The 14974-nt window shown below is 38.5% G+C and overlaps 1 protein-coding gene and 1 long non-coding RNA gene across 2 annotated transcripts in view; one reads left to right on the top strand and one right to left on the bottom strand.

Annotated features, from left to right (window-relative positions):
- Positions 1-1324: 1324 nt before the first annotated feature.
- Positions 1325-14974, bottom strand: part of NSMAF (neutral sphingomyelinase activation associated factor) — a 38705-nt gene continuing 25055 nt past the window's right edge. The window contains exons 16-31 of the mRNA XM_040695994.2: positions 14896-14959; positions 14734-14785; positions 12869-12989; positions 12499-12630; positions 11088-11130; positions 10561-10718; positions 9221-9329; positions 8334-8392; positions 7638-7705; positions 6062-6129; positions 5701-5824; positions 4911-4994; positions 3770-3920; positions 3228-3330; positions 2513-2622; positions 1325-1668 (exon numbers count right to left, since the gene is read on the bottom strand). Coding sequence (XP_040551928.1) covers positions 1574-1668; positions 2513-2622; positions 3228-3330; positions 3770-3920; positions 4911-4994; positions 5701-5824; positions 6062-6129; positions 7638-7705; positions 8334-8392; positions 9221-9329; positions 10561-10718; positions 11088-11130; positions 12499-12630; positions 12869-12989; positions 14734-14785; positions 14896-14959 — 1541 coding nt within the window. The 3' untranslated portion in view covers positions 1325-1573. The remainder of the gene's footprint in view (positions 1669-2512; positions 2623-3227; positions 3331-3769; positions 3921-4910; positions 4995-5700; positions 5825-6061; positions 6130-7637; positions 7706-8333; positions 8393-9220; positions 9330-10560; positions 10719-11087; positions 11131-12498; positions 12631-12868; positions 12990-14733; positions 14786-14895; positions 14960-14974) is intronic.
- On the top strand, positions 9381-14960 carry LOC121109899. The gene is made up of 2 exons (XR_005857701.1): positions 9381-10369; positions 10448-14960. It is a non-coding gene; the product is annotated as an uncharacterized LOC121109899 (long non-coding RNA).

Here is a 14974-nt window from a genome sequence, read left to right on the forward strand (position 1 = left end):
AAAGCTTTTAACAGGCTCTGCAATTCAATTATGACCTCTCTGGCTGCTTGTAGAATTGGGGTTTCTCTCCTTTTTTGGCTACATGGAGCTGTATTGAGGAAATAACATGGAAAAAAACAGCAAGCACCAACCAAACATTCCGAGGCAAGGTTAAGCAGATCTGGTAACAGAAGGTACAGTATATGGCTTATCAGTTACATATTGAAGGCACATGTAGCAAAAGCTTCATGTAGCTGAAAGCAAGCTTAACGTGCTGTTGTAATAAAAAGAATAGGAGGAATTGAAAGCTTAATCATATAAAATAATTAATTATTACAATTGTTTTAATTCCAAGGAAAAAGCTGCCCCTGCAACCAAGGCAGTATGGCTAGAGACAGACTCAAAGGAGTGACTGAATGTCAATTCCAGGAATGTGTGTCCTGGATGCATTGATGAGGCACTTTAACATCAGCAATGGAGAATACTATTAAAAAACACTCCTCTTAAAAACACTAAAACACACTTAAAAAACTAAAAACACACTTAAAAAAAAACACCCTCTGGTTGGACTGAGGGAACACAACCACAGGTGGCTGTTACTGTAATACGCCCCTAAGGGCTAGTAGTTGAAGTCTTTAACCTCAGAGTAGCCCCTTGCAGGGAAGTGTATTCTGAAGCCCTACAGGGAAAAATAAGCCCAGTACAGCACCGCTTTACCCCTGAGTTACAGTAACAAGGGATCACATAAACCCACAAGTTATAGCTGCACTCCAAGAATCTTTGGCCTGGAACTTGAATGCTGCATTAGAGTTGAGGGAAGCTGAGAACCCCAAATAAAACCAGAAGATGTGGAAGACAAACATAGTAACAGAAGAGATACAAGGAATCAGAAATCAAAGATATTACAGTATTAGGGAAAGACTGATATATGTATAATATGTCAATATCAAACTTCTCCATGGTAAGGGGTCATGATTATCCTTGGCTCCATTTCAGGCTAATCCACTAAGGCTGTGGTTTTGGGTGTGCTGTTTGTTCAATAGTAGGAAAAAAACCAGCATGCTCTCTGATTTTTCCCTGCCTTTGCAGGTAGCCACAGTTGGAGACTACATAGTAGAGCAGACTGACCCCTGCTCAGACCAACTTACTGCCTAAGCTAGCAGTGTTCAAAGTAGTATTTACTATCATGTATTTTTGCTAGGAAGGGAGATGTACTATGCAAATAAGTACATAAATTGTCATGTTGCAAGTATTGTAAATCTTTTAAAGAATGCAACTGCTGCTGCTTTGAAACTGGTCTGGATAACATGCTACAACAATAACTGCCAGTTAGGAGCTCTTTAGATACAGAAAAATAGGTCTTTAATGTAATCTCATATAATTTTAGACAAGCATTTTTGGTAGTTTATGAAAACCAAATGCATACATTATGGAAGTTAAGAGCTCTCAGTGAAGTCACCAGAAGCGAAAGTTGTGGTTGAGCAAAGCTCCTTCTCTGGTTGAACTTCAGCAGCCATCATTGCACACAGTTAAGTTCCTTTAAAAGGTTTGGTTTAAAATGAGAGTTCATTTAAACATCTGGAGGGAAAGGCACTCAGTATTGCAGTTTCCAGAATATTATTTGTCTGTCTTCCCCTCCAGTAATAACACTGTTGCATTGTTCGTTCATCCACATGGAGGTTACAGCACCTGGAGGGAAAAAAAAATCAAATCAGACACAAATAGTAATCAAGATAAGGGAACATATTTAAGTCAGTTTAGGATCATCAGTCAGTATTTTGCATTACGTTGACAGTATATCCAGTACTGTAAGAAGAGCCGCCTTGTATCCTCTTAACCTTAGTGACCTCTTGGCACACTGCCTCAGCCACTTGGGAAGAAGAGGCCATCTGTAAGTTGACGTGTAGAATATAGCTCACAGCAGCACAAGGATTCACTGGGAAAGGATGGACAAGCTTGTCTACAAAGTTTTTCACTTTGCCCTTTGGGCTTTTCGTATTAAAAGTATGTACCATCTTAAAATGTATGCCTAGCAGCTCACTTTTAAAGATTCTCCTGGCTACAGCCTGATCTCAATATAGCTCAAATGCCAGAGCTTAAGTAACATTAGGGAAGTTTGAAATCACTGTTCATGAAAGCAGCCCTAAAAGCAAACTAGGTAAAACTAAGTTATTCTTCCCTTCTTGCAGTTTGGTTGCTAGCATATTGAAGACAAGGTACGTGTAAGATGTCCACAAACCCCCATCCAAAACAACTCTATCACAGTCTGTCTAGACTGTGAGTCTAACAATTAACTTTGCTAATTAGAAAACTAACACATCTGCCTCTGTTCAGTCTTGTAACAACACTGGAAGAGTACTGCTGTTTACGTTTCCTAGGAGGCTCAGTGTTACCTGGGACAGAAGAAAAAGGTGCATGTAATATCATGAGCCACTGAGGAGTGGAGCAAATGATTCTCAAAACTTGTCAATACCAACACAGACAAAACAGGAAGCTTCCAGGCACTTTGAGAACAAGAGTAGTTCAGGCATACCTGCGTGTCCTTTGATTCTTTCAGTGACTTTTCCACTAAGGAGGTCCCAAGTCAGTAATTCACCAGACTGACTTCCTGACAAGACAGTATTTCCATCCCATCTGAAACACCTGCAAAGTAACTATTCATTAGTACACTTAAAACTTCTGTATATGAGCTGGACAATTCCAAACTAAAACAAATTGGAAAGGCTACTGCCAGTTTCCTACTTCACTCTTCATCTGTTTATCTGATACGTCTATTTTTCCACCAAGTAAAATGAATACAATGCTGTATCAACTGACTGCTCTTTACGTTTCAAAAGCTAATCTCTTCTTAGCTTATACAAAGAAGGAGCTATGGAAAATAAAAGTTATTGACAGAGGCGATGCAAGTAAGAGAACTGTCCGCTTGCTAGAAATGGCGGTATCTTAAGTTCTGGAAGAGCCCGTTGGTGCTACAGCTAAGCAGCTCTTTTTCAACACCATTTTCAACTTGTATAAAAAACAAAGAGTTACTTCCTTAAATAGTTGTTTCTTTCATTGCTGTTTGAAAAGCTTGATTGGAAAGCACACACAAGTCTTTGCGCTTAAGTGCAAATTAACTGTTTCATTAAATTCAGTACCTTCACTGTTACCACACTTCTCTTTTTGCTATGGCCAACCACTGAGCATCTCCACAGTTAACTAAGCTGGCCATGCAGCTTCATAATCCTTACGTATGTTCTCACACTTACCTTTGTGGCTCACCAGCAGTCACAGAAGATATAAGCATTCCAGTCTGTACATCTATTACTTTAAAACAACAGTCTTCTCCCGCACTGAGTAGATGTCTGCCATCTACACAAGAGAGAAAACCATGACAACAACAAACAAAAGGAGCACATTTAGATACGCAGTCCTAGTTATCATCACAGTCCGCAGTGCAGCATGTTGGCTGTGATAGGCCTGACCTACTTATTTACAGAAAATTTACATTGTCTGCAACCATACAATGATAAACACTGGTCTAGAATTTAGACTACTGGGCTACAGTTTGGTAAGGCCTTGCATCAGTTAAAGACTTCTTTTATAGCAAAGAAGTGCGTCACAGAATCAGAATGACTGAATTGGAAGGGACCTTTAAAGATCATCTAGTTCCAACTACCCTGCCATAGGCAAGGATACCTTCTGCTAGATCTCACCATTCCCCTTGGACTTGTAATTCCAATAACCAGAGTGCATTACATGTAATCAGGAAACTCCCAAGTGTATACGTTAAAACTGAAATCCAACATACCGGGACTAAAAGCAGCATCGAACACAGTACCAGAATGACAAGGCAACTGGTGCAACACTGTTGCTGTGGTAACATCCCAAACACTAATGGTACCCTCTTTGGTTCCAGATGCTAGTATACTGTTTGAAGCAGTAAGGTCGATTGTATTTACCTAGGAAGTTAAACATCCCATGATTTTCCTGTTCTTCCATGTAAGCTGTCTCAAAACAAGTTATAAACATACATAGAAAAGTCTGTCATCCATTAAGATGCCATTTTATTGGCAACAGCTTTTGAATTTAATTCTGCAACATCCTTAAGTACAATTATTATCAAGAAAAAGGCAGCTCCCTTTAAAATACCTAAAGAAAAAGATATTTTAAAGTACTTCTTTGTAGAATAGGAAACACAAAGTGACATTTCAGACTACTTTTATTACTCGTATTCTCCACTTAAATGCAAAACTTTACCCTTGAGGTTAATATTCTCCTTTATCAGAAGGAACCAATGACAAGGAATTTATTTTAAGAAATACTCTTGGACCCCATTCTTAATTGTTACAAGAGTGACATTAAATGCTGTAAGAGAAGCGCACAGTTACATGTGGTCAACTGCACAGAATGTGATTATACGTTTACTGTGAAATTCAGCAATGCATTTTGGAGTACGGTAAAAAACCAACACTGACTCAGTTCCTTTTATTTGCTTGCCTCTGGAAGAGTTTCATCAAGAGGAAGCACCAACAATGAAAATACTGAAGAAAAAAAAACCAAACCAAACCAAACCAAAAGATCTCTTCACTCATGAGTTTTCAAAAAGCAAAAGCAAAACAGGAAACTAAGAAAAACCAACTCCCCCTCTGCTGTCCACCTCCCTCAACCTTGAACTCTGTGCAAACAAGCTGACTAAAGCAAATCAGAATAACTGAACAAGTAAATAAAATAAAAACCACGAAGCAGAACTCTTCCTACTGTCGCTTTCTTCCTTAGGAGCAGACTTTTCAACCAAGGAAGCAGGGGGTGCTGGAGAGCAGGATGCTCATCTCAGGCAAAGTTATGCCAATAAAAGCTGATAAACAAAGCAACCCACCGTTGGTGATATGTCAAGATCATATGATATAAATGCAAATTCTGGGGTACTGCATCTCTGTCAGCATACTTACACTAACATCGTGCTCCAACTCTGCAAGCAATTCAAAGCAGTTTCTTTTATTGCTCAATGTCTCTCCAGGTACACATTTCCACACCTACAACACAGACATTTAAGTTTGCTCAAGGAAGCATTAGTAAAATTGGATGAGTTTCTCCATTACTTAATGCTCACAAGTGCTGCTTGTGTAACTGCAGGCCTCATCTGTGTGGCACAACAGCAGTTGGCACCTTGAACTGTTTACATTAAGCAGAGCAACACCTTGAACATAATTCTGCTGATTCCAAGTAGATTACCAAAGCAATGTATATCACAGCACTGAATAGATACTTAGCATAAGAAGGCTTTGGGAAATTCTTTCTTATCTCTAACTTCCAAATTATTTTTGGTGTCTACCTGTAGGCTTTTAATTAGCCCTTAGCTGAAGAAATACACTACAGAACTACTAAACGCTTTTAGAAGCCTGTTCTGTTCAGCAAACAATTGTCAATCCAGGTTACAAAACATCCCCATTCCTCCAACAAGTGCAGTTCATCCCAAAAAAGGAAACTGATATTAAGTCAGAATGAATGACATTGCTTTAAAGAAACACTAAGGCTTTGCAACACAGTAGAGGTAAAGCTAACAAAAGATAAACTACTTGTACTTATAATATTTATAGTAGCTTATAAACATGATATAAAAATATTCATGTATTTATTACTAGAATATAACAGGTGCATCCACTCCAGTGCATGTCTCTGGCCAAGTATTAACTGCTAACAAGAAATAGTTACTGAAATATTATAAACTCGTACACAAACCTTTACAGTGGAATCCCAAGATGCAGAATATAAACACCCATCACGCCAACAAATCTTACTGACGGCATCATCGTGTCCCATTAAGATGTCCTGCCGTCTTCCAAATGCAACTGAATAAAAATATCTAACAGGAAGAGATCATAAAGGCATCATACCTTCAGATAACATAAACAGTTTTCTCTGAATTGATGAAAATAAATTCCTTTCTACAGTTTCTAACAGGAACCAGAACTGAAAATAAAACAAATGCAGAAGTATAGATACTGCATTTCATCAGTGATCTTCTGTATCTGTAACCATAACCACAATTACCAAGGTACTCCATATAATTCAGTGGAGTCAACAGGAAGTAAATACTCACATATTATTGTCCCATGAAGAACTTACAACAGTGGTATCTCCTGGTAAGATTATACAAGATGACAAAGCCTGTAGGAGAAAAGGAAAAACAAAGCAGTGTTCTATTTCTGACCCTCAAAGGGAAGTACATTAACACGGTTTCGGAGAACAAGGAGCACAGTCATCCCTTATATGCACAACATGCAGATGTTGCATGAATGTTAATTAAGAAAAACCTCACAAAAAAACTCTGGTAAATACAAAGTTAACTCCAAAGTTTGGAAACATACGCACAACTGATGGATCTCCTTTTTCCAAGTACTTCAGGTATGTGGCATTAATTTCACGCTCAGGATAAACCGATACAGCTTTTCATCTCTCAAGCTACGTCAATGCTATATGCAAAAAGAAACCTGAAAAGACAGGTTTTCTTTCATGTTCCCCCCCCACCCCCCCATGACAGCAACTTATCTGCTCTGCTCTTTTAAGCAATGGATGCAGCTATGTAATTTCTATTATTCTCAGCAACAAAAAAAAAAAAACAACCCAAACAAACCAAACATTCTTTACAGACATCTTCTCAGTTACATCACTGGAAAGAGAAGGAAAAAAAAAAACAAACAGTGCAGTTCTTCTGTAAGTATCATCAGAAAAAAAGAAAAAATGAACAGCAATCTGTTCTTAAAAACAGCAGGCAGCTGGAATGCAAAGAGATTATTGCTTCTGGCCTTGCTGTAACAGATCAACACTGAAACTACCAAGGGGGCAGGAGAGAGTGAAGAAGAAGAGAACAAAAGTGTACACGACCTCCTCACTAGAGACTAACTTGGACTAGGGATTCAGAGAAGAGTTCCCTTCCTACAGTGTCAAGAGGAGCACGCCATGGCAGGCACCAGTGTCTTGATCCTACAATTTCTTTGGGGACGTGCTATACTATGGCTTCTATCTGGGCAACATATCTGTCTTCCCCTCCCTCCTCCCTAGAGAGGAGGGTATGGAGGAGGGTTAATGCATCCTAGTGTCCTGTCTCAGTAAATGACTCAGAAAATGACTCAACTTGGGCCCCAGTGCTCAAGAACAGGAAATCAAATACAGAATCCCTTTCAAAGTTCTGTTTGAGAAGCACGTTGTTCAGAGGTTGCTGAGATCATCGCTCATGACGCAAGGACTGCTCAAATTCACACAGCTGAGATTCCACTCCTTTGCATTCTTCAGCTGACTAGTATGATTTGAACATAGGTATAATTCAAACTTTGTTTCTGATCTTGAACAGCAATTCAAAGTTGTTCGGAAAGACCTGTCTGCTCATGCCAGACTATCTTTGTCTACCACAAGACATTCCCTATATAGCAGAACACTCGGAACAGCATTAACACAGAAGTAAAGAGAACCATTTAATGCTCCCTTCCTGTGTTCAAAGAAATGTGCTCTCTCCCTGAAGGCCTGAAAGGGAATCTCAGTTCACTCTGCTAAATTATCCACATGTCATAGAACTGAGCAGGCAGAAGAAGAAAGAACACACTGAGGTACACTAAGAGACATTTCTGTGAGTAGCTTTCAAGATTCCTAATGATGTTTTTATTCTGACAGCAACTTACCATGTTTGAAAAGGACACACTTCTTTGGAGTGTTTTTGATTCTTTGGAAAACATCTTCAAAGTTGAGTCTAAGGATAAAGGACAAAGTATATTACATATAAAATGACTGTTTGGTTTATATTACAGAAGATAGAAATTTTATATCAATCTTCAAACAGATACATTTAATTGCAAAAATCAGGTATGTGTTTCTCAGTCTTCAAATTAATAACCTAAGAGGAGAAAACACCTTCACAAGCCTAGATGTGGACAATATTGAAATCCATGGAAATCTAAAATTTAAAAATAAAAAAGAAAAACAAAAAACCCCACATACTTCAGCAATTTAATTACAGGAAATATCTATTTGATTTTATTAATTTCCACAATAGGTGACTTGCAAACGTAACAAAACAAAAGCAAACAGAAGTATTGACATATTGTTTGAGAATTTCAGTATTTTTAAGAAATAACAGGGCATGAAGTGAAAATGAAGATCTTGCATTTGGCAGAACATGAGGGCTGTGCTCCTTTGAAAACCGTACAAATGAAAACTCACTGATTCTGGAAGAAATACCATTTAATGCTGCCTTAATTTTGCTCTCATCTTGGAAAGTTGCATGCTGTTTTGTTCACAAAATATCACTTGGTGTTACAACTTCTTACTGAAGCATTTGCACTGCAGGTTTGAGGAAATAACTCTGCAGTAATACTCACCTTGGGATGTGGTGAAAACAGAAGACCCATTGCAGGTGACTGCTATTCCAGTAATTGCCCTGTTTAATACAAGTAGGCTCATCAGTGATTTCATAGGTTTTGAAAATTACCCATAATACTGCAAATTAAATACTGCTGAAATTTGGTATTTGATTTCTATTAAAAAAAGTCAAGATATTCAATGAGATTACAAATACTACAGTGGTGAGCAACATGCCCACATACACAAATATACCTTGCTATCACCAGTACACGTTCCCTATATTGTTCTGCAAGAACTTCATCCTCATTGGAAAGGACGTGCCCATGTGAAAGGATTAATGGTTCCCCATTCAATCTTCCCAATGTAGGATTAGCTGAGTGCTGTCAAAGTTCGCCTGAAATGGGGCTGGTGGTGCACAACTCCCTCCTAGGAACACCAGAGTGGTACCTGGATTACCTTACCTCCATGGCTGGAGACTTTACAAACTCCTCATATGGAGGCAGCTCTGAGTTGTGCAGTAGCTAAACTTTTAATTGGCTTAAACTTTCTAATTAAATGGTATGAAGTTAGGTGCTACTGTGCTTATACATGAACAAATAAGTGGAAATGTTTATCTAGCTGCTGCTATCACAGTTTTGGAGAATGGGAATTAATGTCTGCTTCACATTCTAAGATGTGAATGAACTTAGCTTTAGATCTGTCTGAGGAATAAAATTAGGCTCATAACTACCTTTTTTAGATTTAAAAAAAACAACAACAACAACAAACAACAAACCCAACCCAGCTAAAAAGAAAAGATAAAAGTTACCATAAGCCCTAACCCATCATTCAAATAAACTCACAGATGCTCCTATCCATAATTAAATGGAACAATTGTGACTGAAGAATGAAGAGCAGTACCTACTCTTTGTGAATTTTATATTGTTCATCTTGTCTTAGTTTAGAAATGTTGTTCCAGGCAAGCGTAATGCTTTCTTCTGTCAGATCTTCAAATGATTCTTCATTTGGAGAAACTGTAATAAAGTGCCACAATAGAGTTTTACCACAAACAGAAATCAGAAAGATAAACTTCAAGAAGTAAAGTAGGTGAAGATACAAACATAAATACAAAAGTACAGAAATAATGCAGAGCTCCAGGAATACAAATTTCTGGTTACTGTAGACACTGAAATGTCAAGAGTTTCCCAAATGGAAAAGTACCATGAAAGCCACCTACCTACTATCCTACTACTTTCAATTAAGAATGTCCTAAGTTTATTTTCTGCAGTGTCTCAAAAGTTAAGGGATAAAGAAGTAGAAACACACTAAATATAAATTATCATTAAAAGGCCAAATCTGACAGGAATTAGGTAGCTTACTACCACAACTATTTAACATGCACGGCCATTATTACAGCCATATACAACTGGCATAGGTACAAGTTGCCATGCAAACCATCTTTGCTTCTCTGTATAAACATGAAAGTCACCAAAAGGTCAGCAAACCAAGGACAATCGACCAAGAGACTGAATGCCTTCACATTCGGTAGACAGCCTGGAGATTCAGTCCAGTTTACAGCAGACCACTATTCATATAATGAGGGCCACAGAACCTTAATTTCAGAAAAATGGGCAAAGTTTCGCATTGTAAAGAAGCCTGTGCTGCCATTACATATCCTTTTCTAGAAGTTATTCCACCAACTTTTTTTCCCCCAATACATACTGTAGGGACAAAGTAACTTCTCTATAGAGTTTCACTCAAGTAATGGTAAGAGGGTGAAAAAGACCCCAGTCTCACACATTCATATCCAGATGCTCAAATTAAATTCTCAGGCTTCATACAGTTCAAACTTATTGCCATAAAGACAGTTCTGTTCAAGAACAGAACGAATCTCTACATTATTTAGAGTCTCTACAGAGACAGTTAAAGAAGCTGCTGTCATGTCAGTTTGATTCTGAAGTGTCACAAAAGGCCAGGGAACACAGCCCTCCTACATCTTCAAAAGCAGAGACTGAACAGTTCTATAGGAGGCAAGAGGAACATAGTGTGAATTGCAGGATCACAGCTATGGGATGTGTGTATTTTCAGTTTTGCAACTGATCTTGCCAGTTTTTCCTTTAATAGATAAGCTCATGGATTTATTTTGACTCAGCTTAAAGGGCAAGTGGCCAGAAGAGTTCTATAATGAGATCCTGTGGGAAAAGATAGAGAACTCCTCAAAACTACAAATCAGTTACATCATCAATTTATCTGTTACACACTTACCTGGAGATTCAGTTATGGAAACACTGTGACTGGATGTTCGAGAGGAGCTTTTCGGCATTATCCGTTGAGGATGAGGAGTTGTGAACAACTGTTTTGGTGTCTGTCCAAACTCCAAGATTTGCGTCAGCAGAGCTACTTTCTCATTGGGATCCATAATGCTTCAGAGAAACAATATGATTAGTTAGGGCAAGTTCTTTCTTTCCACCCTGGAGGCACAGGCTGAAAGTACAGTTACTACAGTCACCACAGAACTGATTTACTGCAGACGCAACAGACATTCATACGACAGTTCTAGAATTTCCTTTATGTACAATGACAACACCACCTTCAGTTAAAAATAATAGTAATAATAATAAAAAAATTCACAGAAATCATGAAGAAGAATTCAAGTAACAGTCTTTGAACATCTGTTAAAGACTGGCAACCTGGTGCCAGTTCACCAGCTATTTTTACAGCCAGCAGAGAACGTGAAGAGAAGGATAAATTCAGCTAGCTGTTTTTACAAAAACATTCAGATTCTTAATTACCTGTTTAAATCCACTCCTCCTTCATAAGTTAATGGGTGAAACACTGGAAAAAAAAATATTTGTACAATATAAAAATACAAGGTTTATCCTAGGCTTGAATCTAAGCGCCTCAGAGGCAGTTTCCAAAGCTAGCTTCCAAAGGAAGGACAGCTTATTTAATCTTCATGAAGGAGAACGTCCTCCCACCTCCCCGAAAATGCATAGCTATGTAACTGGATCTTTGGTTATTTTATAGACAGGTAACAAAATATAGCAAGAAAGATCATAAAAGTCTACCTATGCTCCAGCTCATTCGATATAATGGTAGTGGGTTGCAAACTCTGCAAATTACATTGGGAGCTCTGTATATGAACACTGTCCCTTGATATCAAGTCATTTGTACACAGGTCCTTTCTGTCTCTCTTATCTACTCAGGAGGACCTTGCAGTCCATTACACTAACAAAAAAATCACATTGCATCAAGAGAAGCATGTTTTGCTTTAGAAGTATATTTGCATAATAACATACAGATGCTATAATGTAAATACCACTTCTCTTTATTCAGAGTCTCTGGCATCTTTTACCTTACATTTAAGACATCTAATCACATGGTAATCGGACCTTATCCTTAGCAGATATTTACATAGTTAAGCTAAATATCACACTGTTAAACAGATCAATCATTGATATTACTATGATGTGTAGAGAACTTCAGCACACCAACATCACAAATACTGAAAAACAGCTTCTTTTATAAGAATTTACAATAGCTACCTACAAGATCAAAACAATATAACTAACAATTAAACTTTACTTACATAGAATAAAAAGCACACGTACTACAGGAGGACAAATCTGATTACCCACGTATTTTTTCCTCAATTTGTGCTCCTAAACAGCTGTAGCCCATTACCTTCTTTCCCTTCCCAGTTCACTCAAGTGGGGGGGAGGTTTCTGAATTGAAATCCTCACTCTACAATCACAGCATAAGGACCATCAAATACCTGTTTGTGTGGCAGCTCCTACAAACTCCCATTCCTAATTGAGCCCTACTACTTGAACACTACTTTGCCATACTGCACTGTGAGTAAATAACAGCAACACTGCAGAATCATCTTAGCTACCATTTTAGAATCACAGAATTGCTCAGGTTGGAAAAGACCTTAAAGATCATCAAGTCCAACCATAACCTAACCATACTACCGTAACAACCCTCCACTAAATCATGTCCCTGAGCAAAGATTTTACATCTTCAAAGATGAAGGCAATAGATTTTTACAAGCAAGGCGCTACTTCCAGTAAGGAAAACCTGTATTACCTTTAAGGATCAAGCATTTAAAGCATAGTAATTAAATCAAAGGCAATTTATCATTACAGACAGCTGTTATTTACCTTGCTTTGGCTTTGCTACTTCAGAGAAATGCACACTTACCATTGCAAGCTGTAACAGCTTTACTTCCTTTCTGTTTGCAGCCAAACACGAGGTCAATCCACTCATGAAGATGCTCCGATACATACTGACTTTCTAAAGCCTCTTGGCTCTTCCGAAGAAAGTCATCAGGACCTGGCAAGAGACAGACTGTAATCAGAGATTTCCCACTTAGTATCATTATCCCTCTCTGTTCCTCCAGAAAGAACAAAACCAGAAGACCCATACTAAACTCAAAATTGCTATGAATATATCAGTGTTTAAGAGCAAAAGTTACTTCAGGTGATAACTGTGAGAGCTTTTGAGAGAAAAACAATCCCAGGAAATAATGATAATCCCAAATTCATTCATAACACAAGAAGCTGACTACTACCTGATGCCCAAGGGGGAAGCTCTACATCTTCAACAGCCTTTCCACCCTGTCTTTTTCCCAAGTCCAATTTCAAACTGTTTACTAGAAAGCTAGAATCGTTTTCATAAAATTCTGGAATCAACTGGTAGAAAAGAAAAAAAAAATAAGAAAGGAAAAAGTTCTGAGGTTAGCTTAGCTTTAGTCATTTTAACTAGAAGACATTCAGTAAAAACGTTATTCAAGTTCACACATTAAGCCCTAAAGTCGGATAGTAATTCCTCCAATCCTTCCTCTTTGTCAGAAAAGAAGCACTAGAAATTTCCTCTCATTACAATTTCAACTTCCAACTATTAGGCTTCCTGTCCACTAACAAGGCAATTATCTGAGCTAAATTCAGGGGCTTATATATTTTTAATACAGCACATGCAGCATGTGAATCCATAATAACAAGAGTATATCCAGATCTCTAACAGCATAGCTGCCTTCTTATTTTTAAGACATCAATTAAGATTCATGACAAAAATCTAGAATACAACCAGAATGATGACAGAAGTTTGAGAATTTAAATCAGTTATTTAAAGACCAACAAAGCTAACCATTCTTAATTCCTCCATTATGTATTTTTAAAAACTATCATTAATCACTTTGATAGAAAACATCTAACATCACCCACTAGCAGGCAGTTAATCATTCAACATATTCTACAAGTTATTGGCTTCTATAAAGCTCAAGAAAACAGGTTAAAATGTCTGTCGTTTAACATCCCAAATATACTGCTACCACAGAATAACTTGGATCCAAAGAGACCTTGAAGCCCATGTAGTTCTAGCCCCGCCCCCCTCCCCACCCACAATGACAGCAGGGCTGCCAGCCACTAGATCAGGTCACCCAGGGCCCCATCCAACCTGGCCACAAATGCCCACAGGTACGGGGCATTCACAACTTCTCTGGGCAATCTGTTTCAGTGCCTCACCATCCTCTGAGTAAAGAATTTCCTCCTGATATCTGCATCTTCCCTCTTCTAGTTTAAAACCATTCTGCCTTGTCCTACTGCTGTCACACTGTGCAAAAAGTCAGCCTCCCTCTTTATTATAAGCTCCCTTTAAATAATGGAAGGCCGCAATGAGGTCTCCTCCAAACTGAGCTTCCTCAATCTTTCTTCCAAAGAGGGGTGCTCCAGCCTTCCAAATATTTTCACAGTTCTCCTCTGGACCCATGTCTGTCTCGTACTGGGAACCTCAGGCCTGGACACAGCACCCCAAATAGGGCCTCACAAGGGCACAGCAGAGTAGGACAGTTACCTCCCTTTCCCTGTTGGCCATCTCTCTATTGATGCAACCCAGGATACAGTAGGCCTTCTGAGCTGCAAGCACATACTACTGATTCATCCTCAAGTACTTCTCCACAGAGCTGCTCTCAACAACTTCTCCAGTCTGCACAGATATCTGAGATTACCCTGACACAAGCACAACACCTTGCACTTCATATCCTTGAATCTCATCAGGTTCTCTCAGACCCACTTCCCAAGCTGCCCATGTCCCTTTAGATGGCATCCCTTCCTTCTCTTATATCACCTGCACCATCCTGCTTAGCCTTATAATGCAGCCAAATCCTAGAGTGGCTCCAGTAGATGAACCCCATATCTACGACTGCATGTTTCCCACTTAGTCCTGTAACATTCATAATGACATTTATGTCAAATGAAAAGACAGTAAGACATACAAGGAATCACACAATTACAGAGAATAAAGGTTCAGAACGTGAAAGGATACATGAAATGCCATCAGTAGCTGAGATAAAAATATAAATGAATTAAGATCAACAGGAGACATCTGAGAAAAGTTCTGCACAAGTGCTCAGACTTGAGTTATTTTCTGGCCATTTACCTCCTTGAAATCTGTTGCGCCATCCAAACAGTTTTTCCAGGTTTCTGCAACACTTGAGAACATATCAATTACACAGTTGTTAGAAAACATTTAAAATGCTTTGCACTCCCCTGATGTCTATTTTAAAATGACAACTTACATACAGACAAAACGTAAACAAACCTGTTGAACATTCTGTCAGCATGATCAAACTTTCCATTCTGCAAACAGAGCATGTATTCTGGAGCTAGAGAGAAATGAA

This window comes from Gallus gallus, chromosome 2, assembly GCF_016699485.2.
Source record: "Gallus gallus isolate bGalGal1 chromosome 2, bGalGal1.mat.broiler.GRCg7b, whole genome shotgun sequence".
Classification (NCBI taxonomy): Eukaryota; Metazoa; Chordata; class Aves; order Galliformes; family Phasianidae; genus Gallus; species Gallus gallus.